The 24,131-nt window shown below is 55.4% G+C and overlaps 1 protein-coding gene across 2 annotated transcripts in view; it reads left to right on the top strand.

Annotated features, from left to right (window-relative positions):
• Positions 1-2,496: 2,496 nt before the first annotated feature.
• Positions 2,497-24,131, top strand: part of CRHR2 (corticotropin releasing hormone receptor 2) — a 45,348-nt gene continuing 23,713 nt past the window's right edge. The window contains exons 1-3 of one of the 2 annotated variants that reach the window (XM_030295197.1): positions 2,497-2,583; positions 11,739-11,832; positions 18,824-18,949. In XM_030295197.1, the coding sequence (XP_030151057.1) occupies positions 2,497-2,583; positions 11,739-11,832; positions 18,824-18,949 (307 nt within the window). Of the gene's footprint in view, positions 2,584-11,738; positions 11,833-18,584; positions 18,688-18,823; positions 18,950-24,131 lie in introns of those variants that run through there. The other variant, XM_030295207.1, reaches the window with a different exon arrangement.

Raw genomic sequence — 24,131 nt, 5'->3', positions numbered from 1 at the left:
CCTATGTGCCTGCTCTACAGATCCCCCGAGAACCAGAGTGGATCTAGCTTCCTTCCAGCCTGCCCCCCATTCCCTGGCCCTACCCTGTCCCCACCCAGCCAGGCCCCCGGCCCAGCCAGCCTGCACTTGCCCAGCTCCCTGCTTCTGCCCACCCTGACTCCTACATCTGGAGTAAAGATGTGCCCTTCTCCATCTGTTTAAACCAGTCAAGGTGCTTCTGCAGCACCTCCCCCTGACGTCCTGTCCGTCACTCCCTGAGCTGCCCCACACCTTATACCATCTCTCAGCTCCCATCTCCGTTATTTATGCCCACACCTCATGGGCTCCACATCCCTTCCCTCTTCTGGCATACTCCTCACACTCCCCAGGCTAGGAGATCAGCCTTGAGGTCAGAGCTTCTGCTGTCTGTTGAACAGGGTCATGGTGAGACCAGCCATGGAGACGCTCAGTGACAGGTGCTGAAGAGCACTGGTGCACCTCACGCCGACCCATCAGCTCTCTTTCTGAGTCTGCCCACCCTTCTGAGTCCTGCCAAGCGATCATGTCCTGCCAGGAGCCCGGAAGCCCATCTGACCAAGTCCAGCAAGCCATATCCTGTCCCAAGACTTGGAAGGGGGTTTCTACCCTGTCACCTTCAAATGAATGGAGAGATCTGATCAACTTTTCCTCAGTGTTTCCATAAAGAGTCCCCCCGCCCCACCCACCACCACTGGGGCTAGGCTCTGTGCAACAGAGGAGGGAGGGGAGAAGAAATAAACAGAGGAGGGGAGACCGGGGGTCTGCCCTCAGGAAGTGATTCCTGCCTCCTCCCCCAAGCTGGCTGGAGGCCGGCCTCAACCGCCCCAGGGACAGAGAACAACCCACATTGAGGAAGAGCCAGGGGCTGACTCTGGCCTGTGAGATTTCAGGGGAGGGTCACACTCCACAGCTGGTGCAGTCCAGTAAGGCTGCCTGGAGGAAGCAGGTGGAGGGGAGGAGGAGCAGAGGGACAGAAGAGTGTCCCAGGCAGAGAGACCAGAGTAAACACAGACTGTCTAAGTTTCTTGAATTCAGGCTGAGTTCTCCAGGGCCTGTCCCCACCTTGTCTGCAACCTCCAGGAAAAGCTAAATGCCCCACTAATCACATTCCTCAAATGCTTTCGCCTCACATTTTAAGACGCTGGAACTTCTGTTTAAGCTGTTAAAGTCCCTACACCAGGCCCGCCTTTAGAACAATTGCAAGGGCGGCTTCAGTGGCTCCCAGAGAGCAGGCCTCACCTCCTGAACCCTGACCCAGGCCCGTCACCATCCAAGGCCAATACTGCTCAGCCTTGCCTTGACATTAGGATCCTTGAGCAATTCTGAAACATACCAATGCCTGAGTCCCTGACCATCACCACCTATAATCAAAATCCCCAAGGGTGGGGGGTCTGGCATTGATGCATTTGTTGTCATTGTTGTTTGTTTTTTTGTTGTCATTCTTGTTTTTTTAATGTTTATTTCTCTTTGAGAGAGAGAGAGAGAGCTTGAGCAGGGGAGGGGCAGAGAGAGAGGGAGACAGAATCACAAGCAGGCTCCAAGCTATCAGCACACAGCCCCACGTGGGCCTTGAACTCACAAACCTCAAGATCATGACCTGAGCCAAAATCAAGAGTCCAATGCTTACCAGACTGAACCACCCAGAAGCCCCTGGGTTTGTGTGTTTGTTTTCTTAATTTAGGATTTTATTTCATATTTACAGAAAAGTTGGAAGAATGATCAAATCTATACCATATACCCATTGCCCACATTTACCAATTATCAACATTTTGCTTTGTTGTTCTGTGTGCATGTGTGTGTATATTTCCCAACCATCTGAAAGTAACTTAGAAACGTGGTGCCCCTTTATCCCTAAATGTGTACTTTTTAAAGGCAAGAACATTCTCTTACCCACAGTGTCGTTATCAAAACCAGGAAGTTGAACATTGATACAGTACTATTATTTAATTTCGCTGCCACATTCAAATTCAATTATCCCAATAGGCACTGGAGCCTGGTAAAGCTCCCCAGATAATCAGAAGATGCCCTCAGGAAGCCTGGTGGGGATGCGACCCGCCTAAGCCACTCTGTGCTGTGGCCGCCACCACAGCCCAAGGCCCCCTCCTTCCTTTCTCAGTTCCTCTCTCCCCAAGTTGGGAAGCTACAGCCCTAGCGAAAGGGGCGTGCTGAGAAAAGGCATTAACCCTTTGTGTGCAGGCTGGACGCAGAGCTTGGCCTCTGGCCGCTGCCCGGCACCCGCTATAAATAACCCGGAGGGGCAGGCTGTGGGGAGGTGTCACGCCGCCCTGGGGTGGGGGTGGGGGTGGGGGTGGGGAGAATGGTCCCTGGGCCCAGGGCCTTACCTGGGCCAACGCATGCGGGTAGGGAGGGAGGTGGCCAACCGGGCTCCGGCTGGGGGAGAGGGGGGAGAGGGGAGGGGCAAGCTGGGCGGGACCGTCGCGCAGGGGAGGTGCGCTCCTTTCCCGAGCCACCGAGAGCATGGGGGATCCCAAGGGGCCCCCACGCCTCGTCCACGCCGGACACCCCCTCCTCTGCCTGCTCTGCCTCCTCCCGCCGCTGCTCAAAGTAAGTGCAGGGAGATGGGGATCCGGCTTGGCTCGGGGTGGGGGCGCCCGGGAGCGCGGAGCTCCGGGATGGGAGGCGGGTCTCATTGCTCAGTTAGTTACTGGTCCGGGTTTCACTCAGCCCAGTTAGGAGCTGGGTTGGGGAGATCTCAGGACTTGGTGGCCGGGTTGAGGCTGGGGATCCCTGTATGGGATGAGGGGGTGCAGATAGATCTCCTGCGGGGATGGGGGGGGCAGGTGGAGGGGAGATGAAACTAACATCAACTAGGATGGGACATGGAAACCCTTATGGATGGGCAGAGTGTTCCGGGTGACACTCATTTCTAGGACAAAATTTCGTCCTCAGGTCCAGGCATTCCCTATCCCCTGTCCATTTTGTACCCTCCCCCGCGGGCCCCTCTCCATCTTCCCATCACACCCTTCCTCACCCCGCCTCAGTTCTGGCCCTTCCCACCAGAGCTGTGCCCCCCATCTCCTGCCACCCTTTGCCTACCCTCCTCTCAGTGCCTTAAAGCAGCAACCCCCAGTCCCCGTTGAGCAATGAGGAGGAGGAGGCACCGAAGACCAATCTAGCCAAAGGTTTCTGAAAACTGTGGGCACACCCCCCACCCCTGCCTGTGGCCAGAGTCAAGGTGTACAGGTGGGTACAGGGGTGGAGGGGGGATGGGACTATACAGAAAGAGCTGAAGAAGTGGAGGTGAGGCTGGGACGGAATGGTTCCCGGAAACAGATGCAGGAGGAGTCCACCTCTAACCCTCTCCCCATTTTACAGATGGGGAAACCAAAGCTCAGAGAAGGAGGGACATCTGTCCTAAGTCACACTTCTCATGAAGAGCCAAGACATTAAAGGGGTTCAGACAGGCAAGAGGGGCCCCGGGGCCACACAGTGCAGGGGAGAAGAACCAGGCTAGGAGTCAGAAAACCTCGTCTTGTCCCTACTGTACCACACGCCAGCCTCTGGGACTGCCTGGGTCGCCATGTCCCGTATATACACAGAGGACTCATTTGTTCAACGCTCATTCAACAGAGAGATAGTGGGCATCCATTGTGGCAAAGTGGCTTTGCCAACACACCTGATTCAAATCCCTGCTTTGCCGCTTAGTGTGTAACCTCGGACAGGTTACTCTAATTTTCCAAGCCTCAGTTTCCTCATGGGTAAAATGAAGGTGATATCAGTGCCTACTGGATAGAGTTGTCATGAGGAATAGTTGAGATAATATTAGGCTATATTAGATAATAGAGTAAAGCTCTTAGCACCGTGCCTGGCACAGAGTAAGCCCTCAGTAAATTCAGCTATGGTTTTGTGCCAGGCACTATAGATAAGGCATGATGCCACTAAGGGCCCTGCCCTCCCGGTGGGTCCAGTCAGGTGCAGGAGAGGGGCGGTCAGTGCCCCCCATGGGCAGATGGTCCTGAAATCTGCCAGGTTCTTTTAACGACATTGAAGTCTATACTTGGGATGAGTAGAGGCTGTGGGATGGGTTCACTATCACCTGCTTCCCCCACCCCACATCCCCTGAGTTTTAAGCTCTTTTTTGCCTCCTGCCACGTGTTCTCAAGATACATGCCTTCCAAGAGAGCCGGATGTTAGGCCCAGGGCTGCCCCTTGACCCTCCCCTCCGGGAGGCCATGGTGCCGATTGTATAAGCTGGTGAGCCAAGGAGAGCTTTCTGGTCCCTGCCCCAGAGCCAGGCCAATGAGGAGGGAGTCTGTGGGAGGGTCCCCTGGGTTCTGGGGGTGTCAGAACTGAGAAGCTCAGAGGCAACAGTCTGTAGCCCCTTAGAGTCAACCAGACCCTCCCAGGGAGACCTCAGCCTGAGGCTGAAGATTAGTCATTTGCCCAAAGTTGCTCAGCACATAACCTCCTGGAGAGGAACTGAACTGTGATCTCTCTGGCCCTAAAGTTCAGGCTTTCTTGTGGTAACAGAATTTATTTCTGGGTCCTCATCCAACTATTCTGAGATTTCTGCTCACTGTGAAAAGAGAACATGGGACCCAGAGCAGGCGGTAGGGAAGGAAGGTGATGCAGGAGGAGCCAGGTCTCCAGCCCTTTCATTTACTGAATTGGCATTTAAAGAGGATGATGCGTGGTAGGGACAAGGGGTGAAAACACCCGCCCAGGGCTCCTGCCCTCTGGAGTTGATGGCCCAGCCAAAGGCACCGGCAGGAAGAAAATAATGGCTAGGAATAAGTGTGCCTTTATAAACTCTGGTCTTTGGAACTAAGAAAAGTGTGTGGGGGTTATGATAAAGTCTGGTGGAGGTGGATGGGACAGCAGGGGTAGGGATGGGGCAGCCCTGGAAGATGGCCAAGGGGAAAGCAAGTAATGGGTGAGGGCCCCGGACAAGCCCCAACCCTGAGAAGAGATGGCACCAGGCTTTTGGGGTCTGCTGGGCCCTGGTGGGATCAGATTTCTGTCCTAAAAGCTTGGGGAGCTCTGGAAGCTTCCTGAGTAGGGGAGGGGGCTGCCCTGATTTGCCCTTGTGGAAGTTCCAACTGGCAGTTTAGTGGGGCAGACCCCTCGACCCAGCCCACACTGCAAGAGCCCAGAGGAGCCGAGCCTTGACCTTGGTGTTCCTGGTTGCCCTGCGAGGCCTTTGGGAAGCTGCTTCAGGTGGCAGCATGGAATCATGAAGCCTCTCTCGTGCACCAGGCTGGGCTAAGGGCGGAAGGTGGAAACCGAGGTTGAGTGAGGCTAAGTACTATGGCCGCTGGATTCTGAAACTCTTGATTCTAACCTCTTGAGGTAGTCGACTCACGCTCTGTGAAGATCCCAGGAGTCTATCAGTTCCTCTTGGCTGGGTTCAGCCTCTTGGACCTTTGGGTAGCACCCCCAAGGTCTCAGAACAGCGCTTCTGTGGCCTCTTACTCCAGGTCCTGCTTTCTGGTGGGGGGCTCTGGCCCGAGGAGGATCAGCAACAAGAAAAGTCCCTGGCTCCAGAAGCCTGGACCCTCCCTGAGCTGCACAGCCCTCCCCAAGACTAAGGCCGGGGCCCTGCACACCTCTCCTACACACCCAGGGTCTGCGGGGTGTGGGCAGGGGGCTCAAGGGCCATTTGCCAGGAGCTAAATCGTTATAACCTTTCCCTAAAATTCAACTACTCTCGGAGTAGTTGACTAAGCCAATCATCTAATTTAATCTTTCTGGGTGTGTTTTTTTTTTTTTTTTTCTTGCCACTTTGTTGATGTTTATGTACTTTTTAAAAAACCAATTTGTCTGAGAGCACTGCTTACTGAATTTTGTATTCCTGGTAAGTCTTAAATTTGCAGCACTTTACGAATTACAGGACTACTCTGTATCCTCTTAGCTGCCATTTTCTACTTTTATCTGATTTTAGCCATTATTAGGAATCCTCGGCCAGTTTGTCTAAAGTCGCTTTCTTCAAAATTCTAATTTTTTTTAAAATGTCATTTCAAACCCACCAGAGGGAAGGATAGATTATCCAATAAGCTTATTTTGTTTGTTCTATTTAGCATCTACACTGGGCTCAGCACATGCTCAGCACTGTCCTAAGTCCTGGTACCCATTGCCTGTTTTAAGCTTTGTAAAATCCCTAGAGGAGAAGACCATCAATACTCCCATTTTACGGATGAGGGAGCTGAGGTGACGTCACGTGCCCAAGGTCACTCTTCTGGTAGTGGCAGGGTCAGGATTCAAACCGAGCAGCCTGACTCCAGATTATCTTCCCTCTCCAAGAATTTAATTAGGACACTCAGAGACTAAAACAAATCAGAATGGAGTGACTTTTAGGTCAACTGGACATTAGATGAGTTGATAAGTAAGGAGATCATTTGAGGCCTAGTGACCTGTTCTAGGGCCTCCTGCTGGCCAGCTGCCTCCCCCTTTAGTGGGCCTCCCCATCCTACACGTCCCCCCCTCCTCAGACATCTGCGTGAGGGCCCAGAGCTTGGCATAGGAAGGGGAGAGGCATGGAGAAGAGAGAGTCACAGGCTGTCAGAGAGCACATGGTAAAAAGAGGCCTGGAAGTTTCTCCAGGGGAGTTGTTGGCTGTTAGAACTGGATGGGAGAGTGGGCATCTTAAGAAGAGTCACCTGCTGGACCCCTCAGGGATGGGAGGACCCACAGGAAGCTGCTGGGGCTTTTGAGGTCCTCACTTGAAGTGTAGCACCTGGTAAGTTAGAACTGAGTATCTAGTCTCCCCTCCCAGGAAGCCTGCCCAGATACTCCAGAAGATAATGGCCTACTTCCTTCTTATGACCTCCGGTCCCTTCCCCTCTGCCTCAACCAGCCTCAGCTCCAGTACTGCCTCCTGTGGGCCTGCTCAGCGCCCAGGGTCTCCCTCCTTCTCACCTTCCTGCCATCCCCCCAGCACCTCCTTTTCCCCCTCCTCCCCCCTTCCCCTATTCCACCTTCTCCCCATCTCCAGCATCCTCCTCTCCTCTTTCTCTCAGGGCCGAGTTTCTTCCTCCTCTAGCCCTAACTCAGGCTCAGTGAAACCAGTGAATGAGAGAAAACTGTGGGGAGGGATCCTCTCCCTCCCAGAGGAGTCCTCCCTGACCTTGGGCAGAGAGGGAGGAGGCAGGAAGGGAGCTCACCCCATTCCTCTCTGGCGACTGGCAGCCTGGCCACAGGACCTGTGGTCCGTAAATCTCCCAGGCTTAGACTAGGGGCTAAATTTAGACGAAGCTTTGTAGCCAGAACAGGAGGCAGCACCAGGCTGGGCCGACACCGTGGCTCCAGGGAGGTGACACCTTTGAGGCCTGCCTGGTCCCTGGAGCACAGGTTCTGCCTGGACAGGGCCCAAGGTGGAAGAAGAGCAGCTGGCATCTTGGCTCTGACCTGCTGCCTCCTCCTGCCGGGGCCTCTCCCCTGCCCTTTGTAACATGAAGGCTTCCAATTCCAGACACGCAGAGGCGGGAACCAGGAACTGGCTGGCCTCAAAGTGAAAAGTGAGAGAGAAGGAATCCGACAAGCAGGAAGAGAGCCCAGAACCTGAGCTTCCCAGAACTGGGGGTAGGGGTGCAGCTCCACCTGGCTGATGGGACTGTGGTCGCATTCGTCCGTCCGTCCAAGCAAACAGTTGTTGAGCACCTGCCATGTGCCAGGCTCTGGACTGAGAACTGGGGACACAGATGCGAACCAGACAGATGTGGGCCACCTATGGTCTCGCTGGGTAGAGGTGAGGGGTGGAGGGTGGCTCTCTGCCCCTAGGACACCCAAGAGCTGGGTACAGAAGCCTCAAGTGTTCTCTGCAGAAGAGAAAATAATGGGTCTTCAGGGAGCTCAGAATAAGTTATAGAGCCCAAACCTCTTCATGTGCAAGGTCCTGCCCGGCTGGCTGGGTCCGCCCACACTCCTCCTGTGACCCAGCTTTCTGCCTATAGGCCCCACCGCACAGGTGACAACAACTTCTTACTTGAGTGGCCTCCTAAGCCCCACAGCCACCCTGTTTGGGACTGTGTGATACTCTCGGCATCTGTGGACCACAGGCCTTCCTTTAATTCCCCACCCAGGACCAACGCCTCTCTGTGTATCTGACCAGGCCACAGCCTACCAGACTGGCTGTCCAGTCCTGCCTCCGCCCCTTACCTGCTTGCTGCACGGGCTTGGGAGATGACTTTACCTCTCTGGGCCTCAGTTGCCTCATCTGTACAATGGGGTTATCTGCCGCGACCTCAGAGGCTGTTGTGAGGCTCAAATGAGCTGTCGTGAAGCCCTGAGAGCTGTGTGCGGCACACTGTGAGTGCTGATTTCATGTTAAAGAAGCCTCTCCTCTCCTGTCTCCCTCTGCCCTGTGAATGGCATCCTCAAACCAGAGGCCGGCTGCTTCCTGAGCAGGCCCTGTGCCTTCCTGCCTCCAAGCCTTTGCTCGGCTCCTGCCTCGGGGATCTCTTTCTGCTCTTCTTATCCTTCCCCCTACCTTGGACCCTGGTTCCATGCTTTTGGACTGAGCTCCAGTGCCCAGCCCTCCACGGAGCCCTGAGTTTCCCCAGCCAGCGTTGACTGGGCACTGCTGAACGGTGGTGTGCCCAATGAGGGGGCTTCAGGCTGCATTGCCAGGGCCCAGTGCTGGGAGGGGTGCTGAAAGCTGAGGGGTATCTGTGCTGGCGAGAGAGGTGGGGAAGGAGGGACACACGGTTCTAGGAAGCTTTTCTGGAGAAGGATTTGAGTTGGGCCTCGGAAGTCCCCACAGTGGGGCTTGAACCCCCACCCCCTATCTCTGAGCTCTCTAATTGGACCCCTCCTCAAGCCCTTGACAGGGGCCACCATTTGACACATGCCTTCTATATGCCAGGCTCGTGACGTACAGTCATTTGTTTAATGTACTCCAAAGCCCTATGGGCTCTGTATTGTCTCCATTTTACAGATGAGGAGAGCGAGGCTCAGAGAAGTTAAGTCACTTGGCCAAGGCCACAGGGCTAACAAGCACCATGCCCGGAGCCCTGAACATGGGGGTGTTTACAGCCTAGCTGCTCCGAGAGCCCACGGCCCAGGCCTTGAGGTGTAACTGTTCATGGCCGTGTCTCTGCTTTCCTGGGGCCACTGTGTGCTTCCAGAGGGCGGCGGCCTCTTCTCCCTCCTCGCTGCCCACCCACCACTGCTGCCAGCAGCAGGGGATGTCATGGGTTTGAACTGAGTCACATCCACCCAGCCAGCCCCCTTGAAGAGAAAGAACATCTTTAGCTGTGCCAGCTTATTGGACCAGTGGAGAAGTTACAGAAGATGGAACCCAGATCTGGGAGTCATTCCAAAACCTCTTTTGATCTGCTCGCCCATGCTGCCCACGCCTGAAGGGCACACGTCAATACTGAGCACGGTCACCTGCGCCCCAGTGCTCTGCGCAGCAAGGGGACCCAGCCGCAGCCTGAGACCATAGCGTCTGATGCAGGGACAGCCCCGCATTGCCCGAGTGAGGATGCCCTGACCCCGCCCCTCCGTCTGTGGGCTCAGAGCCAGGGATTCAGACTGCCCGCCCAAAGGTGAACATGAGACAGCTGAGGGATGCGGTCAAAACGTGGCAGTTGGGGGGCTCTGAGAGAAGGAGCTTGCATCTAAGACACAAAATCTGATCAGCCTGGAGGTCCACCAGCAACACCACGCACCTCTGGGTGGAGCACTGCCTCTGCCATGACCTCCAGATGAGGCTGACTCCCTGGAACTTCTGTCCCCCCCGGGGAGGGCATTACTAGCTGCTTCTCAGACAAGAAGGGGGCTGGGAAGTGTATGATGGGTCAGGCCTAGAGCCCACAATCTCCCCAGATCCAGCTGAGTGTGGGGCCTCAGAATTCTTCTGGAGATCCCAAGACAAAGAGTGTCCCCTCTCCTTCCTAGCCCACCTCACCGCTGACAGGGACTCACTGGGCAGCGAGGCCTTCCTGATGCCCAAGAAGCTGATGCTGAAAGCTCCCAGTAGCCTCCGGGATATGTGAACAGCAAGGCCGTGGCCCCCAGTGTCTGTCCTGCAAGCCGAGAGACCAGAGCTCCCAGCTCATGGCCCAGAGAGCCCCTTACAGACACACACACACACACACACACACACACACACACACAATGCACCCTACACATATACTACTCACACAACCACAGGTGCTACACAGACATAATACGCACCCCACACACATACACCTTACGCACACATGTCTCTGCTCCCCAGCACCTCCTTCTGTACCCAGCCTCCTCGGAGAGAGTTGGCTGGTCCCAGGTGCAGTGACTCCCTATGAATGGCGTCCCTGCTGCCCTCGGCTCTCCGAGAAGCAGCAGGCAGTGTAAACCCATCTGGCCAGGTGGGGTCGTTTATTAGGAGCTCCAGGCCAGCCTGCTGAGGCTAAACGTGCAGCCTCCAGCCCCGGCACAGGAAATGGATCGAGCCAGATGTGGGGAACGTGATGTTTGAGGGCTGTTGGGCTCTAGCTCTGGGGACATCCCGGGGCAAACATTGACCCAGCTGTCATGGAGAGAACATGTGACTGGCCAGGGAAAGGGGAGGGGCTGCCCACTGGTGGGCAGTGCCTTCTACAATCTTGGAATCAGAAATGTCAGGGTTGGGAGAGGCACAGAAGTCATTTTGCATATACACGCACATACGTACGGGGACACAAGTGCACGTACACACACACACACACACACACACACAAACACACACACAGGCCACAGAGTTGGAAAAGTGGTGCCCTTGGGAGAAATAGCGCGCAAGAGTTAGAATTCTAGAGTCCATTACTCTCGTTCAGTCTCACACCATTTCCCAGCCTCTCTGCCTTTGCACATGCTGTGCTCTCTACCAGCACCATCCTTATCAGCTGGGCAAACTCCTACTCAGCCTTCAAAGCCCACATCAGCATGACCTTCTCTGAGATGCTACCCCATTCCACCTCAGCAAGTTATCGATGCTGTAGCAACCTGGTCACCCATCCCTCTTTCCCACCAGAAGATGGGCTCCTCAGGGGCAGAGATAACCACCTTTACTTTATTCCTCCATGCCCAGCACCGATTCTCATGGTGTTTTCAGAAGATGGGATCCTGGATGGTTTTTATCTTTTGGATGGAATTGCCATGGTAGCAACAACCATGTCTATTCCCTGGTGAGTGTCCACATTGGCACAGTGGTCCCTTCCTTCTCCCCTACTCATTCTTCTGCTTGCCCCCAAAGTGCTACCTCTTCCAGGAAGCCTTCCCTGCTTTCCCAAATCCAGGGAAATCTCTTCCACGGGGAGACACCTTTTGTTGTAACTGCCTGTTTCCCTGTGTGAGAGGGAAACAAAGTTACACTGTCTCCTCTCCTCCCCTCCCTTCTGTACCTTCTAAGTTTAGGGGATCCCTGCCTGGCCTGGGACTACCCCAAGGACAGCCATTGGGTCTTCCAACTAGGGCCAGACACATAGCAGGCATTCTACAAATATTTGTTAGGTAAACAAACAGCTGATGGACTCCCCACCTGGCTTTGCTGACCGAAGGACACGGGGCACATCCCGTCCTGAGGAGGAGAGCTTTGTATGCCAGGGGCTAGAAAGCACAGATCCCTGCCTCCGAGGTCAAGCTGCACTGGAACACTTCTGAGACCTTTTTGGGGTTCCTGGCCTGGCCAGGCTGCCATTCCGCTGCATGCATGAGTGACAAAACCGGGTAAGGGGAGCAGACGGGTGCTACAGGGGCTAGCCAGGGCCTGACCTCTGACCCTCATCCGTCCTATCCCCTAGGCTGCCGGACCAAGCCAGGTGCCCATAGACCATCCCCTGTGGGCAATGCTGGAGCAATACTGCCGGGCAGTGATGACTCTCGCCAACCTCTCAGGTAAGCCCACCGCCGCCACCCTGGGGCAGACCCCAAGAGAGAACGGTGAGCCTCAGGGCCAGGAGGGAGGAGGCCGCTCTCCTGGACCAGCCCAAGCCATGTGGGGTGGCGGATGCCGGCTTCTGTCCTTGAGCAGGCCCCTTCCCCGTTTGGGGCTCTGGCCCTTCACTGATGATGAAGGACTTGGCTGGACATCCTCCTCCAGCCCTCAGCTCCCAGCTCCCCGCACGTAACGGAAGCTAGCCGGGCTGGCATTCGAGAGCCCAAGGAGGAGGTAACCCTCTGTTTATAAACTTGAGCAAGACCGGCAGAAGATGTCAACCACATTCTCTGGTTGCCGTGGCTACAGGTGTCACCTCCTGGTAAGGACTTGCAAGACAGCAGCTGGGCCTCTGAATTCTGACTCCTCAGAGTCCCCCCCCCCCCCCCCGCCGACTTGGAGTCAGGGTCAGCCACCTGCGGAGCTCAGAAAAGCCTTGGGCTCTCACGGGCTCTGGAGAGCAGTCCCTAAGCCCTGCCCGGTGTCGTGGCGGTCTCAGGTCTGCACCCACGGTAGCTGCAGGGAAGGAGGAAGCCTGGGGAGGGCCCCAGGATCTGAAGTTGCTGGCAAGGCAACAAGGAGGTAAGGGTGCTGCCCAGCAATGGGGCCCAGCCCCGCACGCAGCCTGGGTCAGGTGTCCAGGAGAACGGCCCTGTTACCAGCCTGCCTTTCAGTGCAGCGGTCAGACAGACCCAAGTCTGGGTCCCACCTTCTCCACCTAGAAGCAATGGCTGAGTCACCTAAGCCATCTGTATTAGTTTGCGAGGGCTGATGTAACATACCACAGACCGGGTGGCTTAAACAGGGGAAATGTATTTTCTCACGATTCTGGAGGCTAGAAGTCCAAGATCAAGGTGTCAGCAGAGGTGGTTTCTTCTGAGGCCTCTGTCCTTGGCTTACAGTGGCCGTCTCCTCCCTTTTGTCCTCACGTGCTCTTTCTTTTGTGCACGTCTGGGTCCTTGGTTCTTCTTCTTGTTTGTTTTTAAAATTTTGTTTATTTTACGCATTTTTAATTTTGTTAAGTTTATTTATTTATTTGGAGAGAGAGAGAGCACAAGCAGGGTAGGGGCAGAGAGAGAGAGAGAGAGAGAGGAGAGAACAAATCCCAAGCAGGCTTTGCACTCTGCCACGTGAGGCTCAAACTCACGAACCGTGAGATCATGACCTGAGCTGAAACCAAGTCGGCGTTTAAGCCACTTGAGCCACCCAGGCACTTCTCGATTCCTTTTCTTGCAAGGACCCCAGTCACATTTGGATGAGGTCCGACGCTGACGACCTCGTCTTAATTTCATTACCTGTCTCCAAATAAGGTCACATTCTGAGTTATTGGGGGTTAGGACTTTAACATATAGATTTGGGGGGGACATAATTCAGCCATTCAGCCCATAAGACCGTCTGAGCCTCATCTGTTAGGAACAGATCTAAGTCAAGCTCAGAGGCTTACTCTGGAGTTTGAACGAGAGGTCACGGAGACACCCAGCATGCTCCATTAGCCAGGTAATGAAAGACCCCTATTTCAGGGGGTCCCCGACCAGAGCTCTCTGCTGTCAGGAAGGAAACACTGGTTTATCAACAAACCCCCTGCCTTCTCCAGTACATGGCACAGATCCTCACCTTCCCCTGACCCCTGGTGGATGCGGGTCTGAGTCTAGTGGGGAGGGGTTCAACTTTTCCAAATAGGCCTCCCCTACGTAACTGATAATATCATTCATCCATTTGTAAATGGGGTACATTACATTAATATAAATTTGGGGGGGGAATGTTTTTCCAAATCAAAGAACACCATGAGGACTCATTATCCCACCATCTGGGAATTTTTATTATTATGTCCCCCAGGAGTCTATCGGTCTAGAGAGCCTCATGTTTTTTGACCAAACTGGGATGATCCTGTGTCCACACTTCTGTAACCTGCTTTTTTGGTCTTATAACTCAGGGTGAGTGCTTTCCCATGCCATGAAATATGCCTCCACCATATCACTGATGATGCTTCCTAGCAGCGGTGGTGGGACTCACCTTCCTTCACTCACCATGCCCTTAGGTTGGGACTCAGACAGATAAGATGCCCTTCAACCTGAGGTTCCCACAGGAAAATGATCTCCTTTCATGATTTCAGTGATCTCCACCGATTGAGAAAATGGACCATGACTAACATAAAGTGCGGACACAAGTAAAACCAATCTGTTCTTCAGACATACGTACATATGATAAAACCGAAAAACTAAGAGCAAGGGAATGATCAATGAAATGTCCAAGAGAATGTTCCCTCCGGGGAAGGAGTATTTAGATAAATATGGAAGTGACTGGCAACGATCTAGTTTTGGATTCGGTGATAGATTCCGTGTATTTACCACTGTACCCAAACTTCCATAAAAGAAAAAATTAAAATAAAATAAATTTGGGCCATGTGTGGGCTAACGATGACAGGTGGTCATAAATCAAAGGCTACGACCAGTTAAATTGTATGCCTCTGAGGTGCAAATAAAGGAAAACCACACATAACCACAAGAGACTTCAGACAGGCTTTAAATGGATTATTTGTTTTGTTCATCACAGAGGCACCTATTAGGGCATAGACTGTATGGCATATTATTTATTCAGTCTTTAGGCAACATAAGGATCCCAATGGATTCATGGATCCCTGAAATAAAGCAACTCCCCAATCCAACATGCGTGCACACACACACACACACACACACACACATACACACGCACACACATCAAGGCTGGTCAAATGGGAAAAGAGTCTTGGTCAGGGAGACAGGCCTAGAGCATTCTGATGGGTGCTGGGGACCAGTCAGTGAACATGACCAGCCCTGCCCTCAGGGAGCCATGGGTTGATAGAGGAGACAGTAAAAAACTAACAACCTTGGCATGATATAGATCAGCCCCAAGAGATAGAGGCAATGAGGAGGGCCACCCAACCCAGACAAGACCAAGAAGGGGAGAGCCAAGCTGAACGTTTGAAGGGCAAGCGGGAGTCAGCTAAGCTAACTGGAGTGTAGAGCGGTAAGGGCATCCCGGCAGAGGGAACAGCACATGCAAAGGTGTGGGGGTATACAATGGTTCCAGGGAATGACAAGTTGTTCCAAAAAGCATCTCAAGGTTGGCAGGAGGGAGAGCAGGAAGGATAGACAATCTTGAAGAGTGTTCTTTGCACTGCCAAAGAAGCTGGGCTCCATCCTGAGGGCAATGGGGAGCCACTCTTAGGAGGAATGCCATGACCTTAATTGTAGAAAAATCACTTCATCTGCCCAGTGGAAGAAACAGGGAGCCCAGTCTGGCTGCTGCAGAGTTGAAGATGGCCCAGGAGAGGTTGGAGGGAGAAATTCCCTTTGTCCACCTATAAATGAGAATGTGGGACTGGAAAGTGTCTGAGGGCCCTTCCTGATCCCACAGCCTGGCCCATGGTTGGACTTGAAGATATCATCTCCCCTTGGCCACCCTCCTGTGCCAGGATGGCGTAGGATGTGTAGGGGAGAAGCGTCTGCCCTGGGGCCATGATCTTCAGTGCCACCAGACAAGCGTAAGGCACCTTCTGGCCTCTCCCAAGACTCCATGCCCTGAGCAGACCCATGAAAACGCCCAGAAAACCCCACAGCGTTGACCTGGATCTGCCCACTCCTTGTGTATTCCGTCTGACCAGGCATCGCCCCTCAGAGAGGCAGAGACAGACTATCTCCTCAAACCCTGTTTTCCAGCTGACATGTGATGGATGGTGGGATGAATGGGAGGAAGTGGGTGATTCTGTGGAGGCAATGACCGTGAGATGCCGTGCGTGTTTCCAGTGCGCTCTGCCTGCCTATTAGGCTGTGCCCTCTGGAGGACCAGGATGTCTGAAACTATCCCCTGCCACTGCAGCTGACGTCAGAGGTGGGCCAGGAGCTCCTACCTCACCCCATACTGCTCCTGACACGCAGGTGTCACACTTCCCTGAACTTACCTGCAACCTGTCTCACCAGCCTGGGGGCACACAACCATCCCAGTACCTCTCCCCCAGTGCCCAGCCTGAGAGCCCCTCTCCATCCCAAGGGCCTCCCCTCTGCCTCTGCTTCCTTGGTTAGCAAAAAGACCCAGACTTTATTTGCAGTTGGATGTAACCTAATTGAGGAAATTTTTAGCTCTCTACAATTTCTTCCTCATTCACCTATTTTCAAACACTCAAGTGAGCTATAAAAGCCAACTCATTCCAAAGCTGTTTCCTCTCTGTCACATCTAGGGTAACAAACAATTGTGCTTGTAAAAAGGTCCATGAAGAAATGCCCCTCATCCTGGAAGCCAGGGCACCTTGGGTCCATGGGTCTGTGCTCGGGCCCTGACTGTCCTTCACGATGTAGAACATCTTTTGGCTCTACTGTTAAAATAGTCACTTCCCAGAGGAATCTCTATTACATGTGCTCTCCCAGTGAAGAGCGATCCAAGGGCCCCAGGCCATTCTGCTCTGCAGAAAGTTGCACATGGGGCAAGAAGTCTTGGCCTCTTGTCGCTGGGCACTCCCCACACCCCAAGATAGCTAATTCCCCTGCGTGGTGGCTCTGGCGACAAGCACATTCATAAGCTTGATGTCTCCCTTTCCCCCTGTACTGCGATCCACGTGTGGAGCGCCCTCCTTTGTGCATGAATGAGACTATTTCCCAGTGAAGACGTGGGCTGACCCTGCCTGCCACATTCTGGCCTATGTGGGACCCTGTGGGGTAGGGCTTAGCCCGGGACTGGGGACAGTACTCTGCCTAGGGTTGGGTTTGAGACTCAGATCTTAGGCTGGGGTTGGGACTCAACCTATCCTCCCCTGCTCCTGGCAATGGTTGTTATGAACACCAAGGGATCTTTGCCTCTGCAGATGCCCAGAGCTGAGCCAAGGGCTCTAACTGTCCATGCAAGAGGCAGAGGACAGGCTGGCTGGCTGATCTGCACCTTATACTTGCCAATCAGCAAGCCCTGGAGAGAGTCCAGTGCTCATCCCTGGTCTCAGTGCTCTCTGGCTCTGCCGGGGCAGTGACGGAAGCATTAATACGGAGGCTGCTGAAACCGGAGCACATAAAGGCAGCACAGCCTGTCTCTTCCCCCTCTCTTGGGCATAGTGCTGGTTCAGGGTGCTATTGACCTTCTTTGGCAGCTTTGTCCCCAGAGGAGACCGGCAAGGGGGAGGACAAGACTAGTTCCTCTGAGACCTCCAGCCCAGCTGGGACTGGGTCCCAGCTCTCCCTGCCGTCTAAAGATAGAAACACTCAACACACACTCACACACACACATGCACATCTCCCTCTGCCTTTGCATCTCAAAACTCAGAACCAGAGACTCTCAGGGATGGGAGGGGCCTCAGAGAATCTTTCCCTTATGGAGAAACAGCCCCAAAAGGGAGGGCAGGAACTGGGGTAACATGCAGGGAGAATAGAGAGAGGCAAAACCAGAATCCAGCCTGAGCTGACGAGTACCACACCCAGGCCCTGCCTCCTGAGCCAGGATCCCCCCCGGTCAGCAGGCGTGAGCAGCGGGCCCACCTTGCGCACTCTGACAGTGAAATCAGAACACATTACGGGCAAATTCCATATAAAGGTGTTTAGGTACTACATGCACATGCGTGGGCGCGCGCGCGCGCGCGCGCGCGCACACACACACACACACACACACACACACACACACACATATGGAAAGTAGTTTCAGGTGGCCCTGCCCAAGGCCAAGAACAGAGAGAGGTTCTCACTTCTCACTTTATTCTCTCTGGAGCCCGGGAGAGTAAGACCAGGGTGTTTGAAGTCCTCCAGATAATTTCAGCCAATTTCTCCCCTGGACTTGCCCATCTCATTAGATGGCAACACTGTCCCCTCCCCAGTCACCCAAGGGGAAGACGTGGTGCTATCCCTGCCTTCCTGGCTCCTGCTGGAACCCGCTCACCCACCCTTTTCTCCAATCCGTCTTCACCAGAGCAAGCCGTACTCTGAAATACCGCTCCATCCCAGCGTCACCGCCTGGGGCAAGTGTTCACCCGTTCAGCCCACTAGATCTCGCTAGACCGTTCCGTGGCCTCCCTGCTGCCCTCAAAGCCCCTCCAGTCCACTTCCTTCCCATCGGCCACCGGGGCTCTTCTAGAGCACAGACTTGCACGTGGACTCTCCGCTCCCCCCCCTCCCCCCGCCTCCCGTCTCCAGTGCCCTGGCTCTAGGAGAGGAAACTCAAGCGTCAAGCCGCCCAGTCCTGGCTCTCGGTGAGGGATGCCGCGGGGGGCTCCCCGGCGCGGGGGCGAGCGCGCTTTGCTGCCCCGTGCAGCCCCGGGGCCTGCGGTCCTCGGACGGGCCATTCCACCACCCCAGGCCCACCTGGTCCATCCCCGCCGCCCTCGTCTGGACGGCGCCCGCGCCTGAGAAGGCGGACTCGGGGCAGGGCCGGGGACCGGGGGGGACTGGTGGCCGGGGGGCTGGAGGCTGGGCCCGGCCGACTGGAGCCATCCGGCCCCGCCCCCTGGCGCCGCCATTGGCCGCGACCGAGCGGGTGGACCCGCGGCACCGCGCGCTCCGCGGCTCCTCTCCGCGAGGGTCCCGACTTGGCAGCGACGGGCGGCGGGGCGCAGCGCTCCGAGGCTGCCCGGCAGGTCGGGGCTGGGCGGGCAGGGGCCGGGACCCGGCGCTCTCGGGACCGCTCACTCTGGCACCCAGTCCCTCGCAGCCACGCCGGGCGCGCACTCACACTCCCTGTCGGCGCGCGGCTCCCGGGCGCGATGGACGCGGCGCTGCTCTACAGCCTGCTGGAGGCCAACTGCAGCCTGGCGCTGGCCGAAGAGCTGCTCTTGGACGGCTGGGGGCTGCCCCTGGACCCCGAGGGTAGGCGGAGGCGAGCGGAGCGGGCGGCGCGGGGCTCCTTCCCCGGCGTGCTGAGTGCGCCCCAGGCCCCGCGCTCTGAGCGCCCCGCGCCGCCGGCCACCTACCCGAGCCCCTCTCCTCTCTCTCCCGTCTCCAGGTCCCGACTCCTACTGCAACACCACCTTGGACCAGATCGGGACGTGCTGGCCCCGGAGCGCCGCCGGAGCCCTGGTGGAGAGGCCGTGCCCTGAGTACTTCAACGGCGTCAAGTACAACACGACCCGTGAGTTGCCCTCCCCCCCCCCCCACGCCCGATCCTCCGCCGCGGGCTCTGCGCCCGCCGCCCAGAAGAGCGGTTTAGGGAGTAGGGACGGCTCCGGACCTAGCGTAGGAGACCTGCTGAGGCGGTGGCAGCGTCGTAACGCTGAGCCCCTTGTAATGTCGGGGGCTCTCCCCCTGGCCCTTCCCCACGGTAGCTTCAGACCTCAGTAAGACAGTGATTTGCCCAGAGCCCAGGAAGGGAAGGAGGAAATTCTTCCTCCCTTTTGAGGGCAGGCCTGCCTCTCACAATATATACTCTGAGTGCCTGAAGTTCCCCCTCTTTGTTTAGTCAATGCTATCCACTCCGGGGAGGAGGGGTCGCATATGCTAGGTTTCCAGACCCCAGGGTGAGTGGGGTGGTCAGACTCTTTCCTGCCAGAGAGGAAGGAGGGCCATGAGGCAGGAAAGACGGAGTGTGCGCTTGTGTTGGGTGGGGACGGAGCACAGGCACTTCTGGGCCGGAGTGTGTGGGTGTGACCTCATCCCTACCTGGATGTCGGAGAGTGGCCCTCTGGGCAGTGAGTCAGGGCTCCTGGGCAGCGTTACTCCTACTGCCCAGGTAATGTGTGGTGTCTGAATCAGGACCACCCCCCATCTCCCAGGGAGAACAGCCTGTGCCCTCCTTCCTCCTGGCAAGTCACTGGCTGGCTTGACACTCTGGGGAAGACGGCAGCGGAAGCTGCTGGAGTCACAGAGCACCCAGGTGGGGTGATGCAGCATGGGCACTGGGAGTGAGGGGACCAGAATCTGTGCCCTGGGGAAGGCCTCACGGGTGCCAAGTGGGAGTGTCTTGTGAGGCTGTGGGACACAGCATCACTGGCCACCCAGACCGGCCACTCACATCTCCAGCCCCAGCCCACCAGCAGAGAGAGGTCCTTCTCAGACCTTCAGGGAAGCTGGGTTGTTTATCTGAAGCTCTGAACCTGGAAACGTTGTAGCAACCTCTCTCTGTATGTCTGTGCCTGAACAGTAGCATAGCCCCCCCTGTTACCTCACACTTGGCACATGTGTATGCCCCCCCTCCGCTGCCCCCGCCGCCCCGACTTACACACACCTGTCCAGACTCTTAGGGGCTGAGGAGATGGCTAGAGAGCAAGACAGCCTCGCCTGCCTCTGATGCTAAGCAGCACTCCCTGTCTGCCCCAACAGAGGGCTCTGGTGGGCCCAGGGAGGGGCTGCGCTCTGAGGAGCCCATCGGGAGAGGTGCTCCCAAGGAAGCCCGTGGTAGAGGTAGTCGAGCCGCTGAGGAAGATTTCTGCATTATCTAAGGACGTGCTTCCCGGCCGTGATAAAAAAACGACCTCTCTGGGAGGAAGGGAGTTCCCTGACCCAGGAAGTATGCAAGCGGAAGGAGTGACTTTTATGCTCCTTTCCAGTCCTGAGATTATAAAACTGTACTTCCAGATCACAGGATCATAGGGTCTCTAGTTCAGACTGGGCCTGAGGCAAAGGGCCAAGTGAGGTGATGAGGCATCTCAACCTCATGGCCTTAAGGGAGCTCCACTCTGGTTCCTACCTCAGCCTGGGCTGTCCCCTGCTCTCCCCAGCCAGCCTGGAGCTCCTTGAGGGCAGGGCCTGGGTCTCTTCTTCAGAGCTGAGCACGGTCCTGAGTCAATCCTTTTACTAATCAGCTACTATATGCGAGCCACTGCACTATCATTGACACCCTCTCTCACAGTTGCAACAGACAAAGGAATACAGTGATAAATGCCCTGATGGAGCAGAGCAAGGGGACTGTAGGATGTGGGGAAGGGGACAGACAAGGCAGGGAAGACTTCCCAAAGGAGATGCTGGAGCACATACCAGACCACTCATGTCACATCAAGTGAGAGGCTGAAAAACGGTCAGGGCGCCACCGAGGTTGGCAAATGGAGTGCCAATTAGCTCCTGGTACCTAATGAGCAATTTTCCTCATTTGGACCAAAGTGCTGCCCACACTACAGCTGCTGGGGAACAGGAGCATGGGGTGCTGGGAGCATTGCCATTAACCAGAGCGGCCGGCTAAGGTGGGAAGAGCGAGGAAGCTAATGGCAATGGAAATGTGATTGATTTCTCCCCTGCCCTGCCTCCTGGACGCTGTTTTCCCTTCTCAATGGGATCTTTCCTTTACAAAGGATGCAGGGAGGAAATGAACTCCTATGAGAAGCCTTGAGGAAAAGGAGCAAGGACCTGGTTCCTCTTCCTGCTCAGTTCTGCTATGCTATAGTCAACCCCCCATTGAAGCCTCATTCTTTAGAGGGCCAGCATTCCCAGGGTAAGACAGCAGCTTAGCCTTTAGTCCCCATGAACTTTCTTCCACTCAGCTGAGCACAGAGAGTCTGCCACAAAGTACCAAGAGTGGATCATTTTCCAGGCACCACCTACTACTGAGAGAGCTTTGCACACGTGATCCCACCGATGCCCACCTCCCGAAGGCCCCCTGAGATATGTACTGCTTTTACGCCCATGTTGCAGACAGGAAAACTGAGGCTTAGAGACACGAAGTGACTTTTCAAAGTTATATAATCCCCTCCTATGCACCAGTGCAGGCAGAGGAATCCGCAGCCCTCGCTCTCTTTGGGGCAGTACTGCCTCCAAAAAAGTTCTTGAGACAGAAAAAGGACTGCTGCTTCTACCCTGGAAGATCTGGGCGGGCTTAGCCCCCTGGGCTGGACTTCTAAGGACCAGTGGGATTTGAGCAGGTGAAAGTGTAACAGGTATACAGGAGGAGATGGGACCATGCTTTGTGCCTCGGGACTGGCGAGTGTTGTGTGGAGCACAGGTAGGAGGAGACAGAAACAGACAAGAGCAGATGGGTGGATGTTGGTCAGATGATGCAGGGCATTGCAGAGGACTTCACTGTCAGGTGCAGGAGGGAACCTGGGGCAGAAGAGCTCAGCTTTGGGTCACGGAGCCTCTAGAGACAAGAGGAGGGGTTACGAGGCTGCTGCAGCTGGCCCAAGTCTAATGGAGGCTGCGGGAGCAGAGGAGGGGATGGGTGCAGGAGACTTTGGGCACTTGTCACGTACAGGACTGGGGTGGGACGGGGACGCGGGAGGAGTCAGGGATGACACCAGGAAAATGCTGAGCATAGTTGGAGACACGTAGTCCCTCAGGTGCTGGAGAGACATCTGAGTGCAGGTGTCCATCCAGAATGCAGTCGGCCGGAAGAGGAAAGCCCAGGAGAGCACTTTCTGCTAGAAGCAAGGCATTGAGAGTTCTTGGATGTGTGGTTAGCTAACTGCTGCAGGGGGCAATGCAGGAGGCCCATGCAGAGCCTTAATGATTTTCACCCAGAGACTATCTCCAGCTGCAGCAGGACCAAAGGAAGGGATGGGACTTGTCCATGGTCACACATGCTGTCCCTGCAGAGCCAAGTTAAGGGTCTGTGTGTCTGAGTTCCCTCCAGGGTTCTGCCCACCACCCACACTTCCGTGGCCCAGGGTCCACGTGTCTGTGTTGTCGTTTGACCTTTGTTAACTCGTTAATCTTTACATTGACCCTTTGATGAGGTGTAATATTATCCTCATATTACACATGGGGAAACGGAGACACAGAGAAGTTAATTGACTTGGTGATAGTCACACAGCTTGTAAAAGAGTAAGGATTCCAACTCGGGCTCTGCTGCCTCTCGGAAAGCAACTGTGCCGGTTTAAACAGAGAAGGGATTGCGTAAAAGAATATCAAGGAGCTTGTGGAATCACTGGGTGGGCTGGGGCCCCCAGCCAAGAGCTCAGGGCAGAGCTGGCCCAGTGAGGGAACCTTACTCTCTCTGAGTAAGACCGGCCACCAGATAGGCCACACTCCTGCTACCAACCCCGCCTGTGATGCTTAAGCTTTCTGCAGTGGCCGCAGGGAGGCCTTCTCCGTTTCTGTTTTGTGGACCCCCAGCTCCATAATTCCCTTGGAGCAGGTGCATCTGGTGGGGTGGGGGAATATGGGAGGCTCTAGGTCCCACACTCCAGCTCTGACTACGGGGAAGCCTGGAAGGTGAGAACCTGGCATTTCAGCTCTGTGGCAGGAAGTGGCCTCTGGCCCCCCATGGGTTTCCCGGAGCCCATACAGCATGCAGGTTCAAGCCCTGGGCCACCCAGATTCCATAATGTCTGTACGTAGTATAAGCCGGTGCAATTCTAAAACCCTTCCGGGGCCTCAGTCTCCCTGTCTGCAAGGAGAAAGGAAATTGATTAGCCCCAGTGGGTTGGCCAGAAGCAGGCAATATACTCCCTTCCCTCCCACCTCCCACCATCCTGTGCAGACTCTGAGCCCATGTCTGTGTGTGCATGTCTGTATGTCTCCCTGTCTCTGTTTCTGTTCCTGCCTGTGTGTGGCTCTGTCTTTGCCTGTGGGTATATTTTCTATTTCTTTCTATGTGTATGTCTCTGTCTTTCCCGGTTTCTCTCGTTTTCTATCCCTGCTTCCTTCTCTTTCCCTCCTTCCCACCCTCCACTCTCCCTTTCCAGCTCCCTTACTCCCTCTTTCCCTCCCTCCCCCTCTCCACCCCCTGCTCAATCCTCTGCCTCTCCCTCCTCCCATCCCTCATTTTATCTGCCGTGGTCCCATACCTCCTCCTGCCTGTTTCTGTGGCCCTTGTAGCTGCAAAGGAGGGTCCTGCTGCCCCCTGGATGGGGTTCATTTTCATTTTCCTCCTGCAGACTTGCTAAACCCAGCACAGCTCAGCCTCAGTCTCCTTGACCTCAGACTCCCTCCATAACCTATTAGGAACTTTTGGGCCCGTGTGTGCTGAGGCATCTGCCAGGACAAGGGGAAAACAGACACGCCACCTAACCTAACCCCACGGAGAGGACTGGGCAGAACCCCACTCTAGAGACATGCTGAAACACTGCTTGCGTTGGAAACACATAAACTGTTGGGACCGCCTGCTTCTGTAGAAATCGCCTCTTCAGCCCTGAGGGCATGCGGTGATCAGTGCTGAGCCCGGCCCTCAGAGAACCCCAGGCTGCCTCAAGGCCAGACTCACACAAGCCAGCAGTCAGGGATTGGAAAGGGGGGCTCGAGCGGTGGGTACTGGAGCATTCCTGGAAAGCTTCCTTGAGGAGGTGGGAGTGCTTCTTGATGGTGGAGATGTCGCACCTATTGGCCCATGAGGCAAGGGTATGAGCCTCAGGGAGGGCTCTAAACAGTCTCCCCTCTGGGTTGAGGAA

The sequence above is a fragment of the Lynx canadensis genome, chromosome A2 (assembly GCF_007474595.2).
Source record: "Lynx canadensis isolate LIC74 chromosome A2, mLynCan4.pri.v2, whole genome shotgun sequence".
In the NCBI taxonomy this organism is placed as follows: Eukaryota; Metazoa; Chordata; class Mammalia; order Carnivora; family Felidae; genus Lynx; species Lynx canadensis.
Note: the sequence above shows the minus strand (reverse complement) of the source record. Positions and strands in the feature narration are given on the sequence as shown.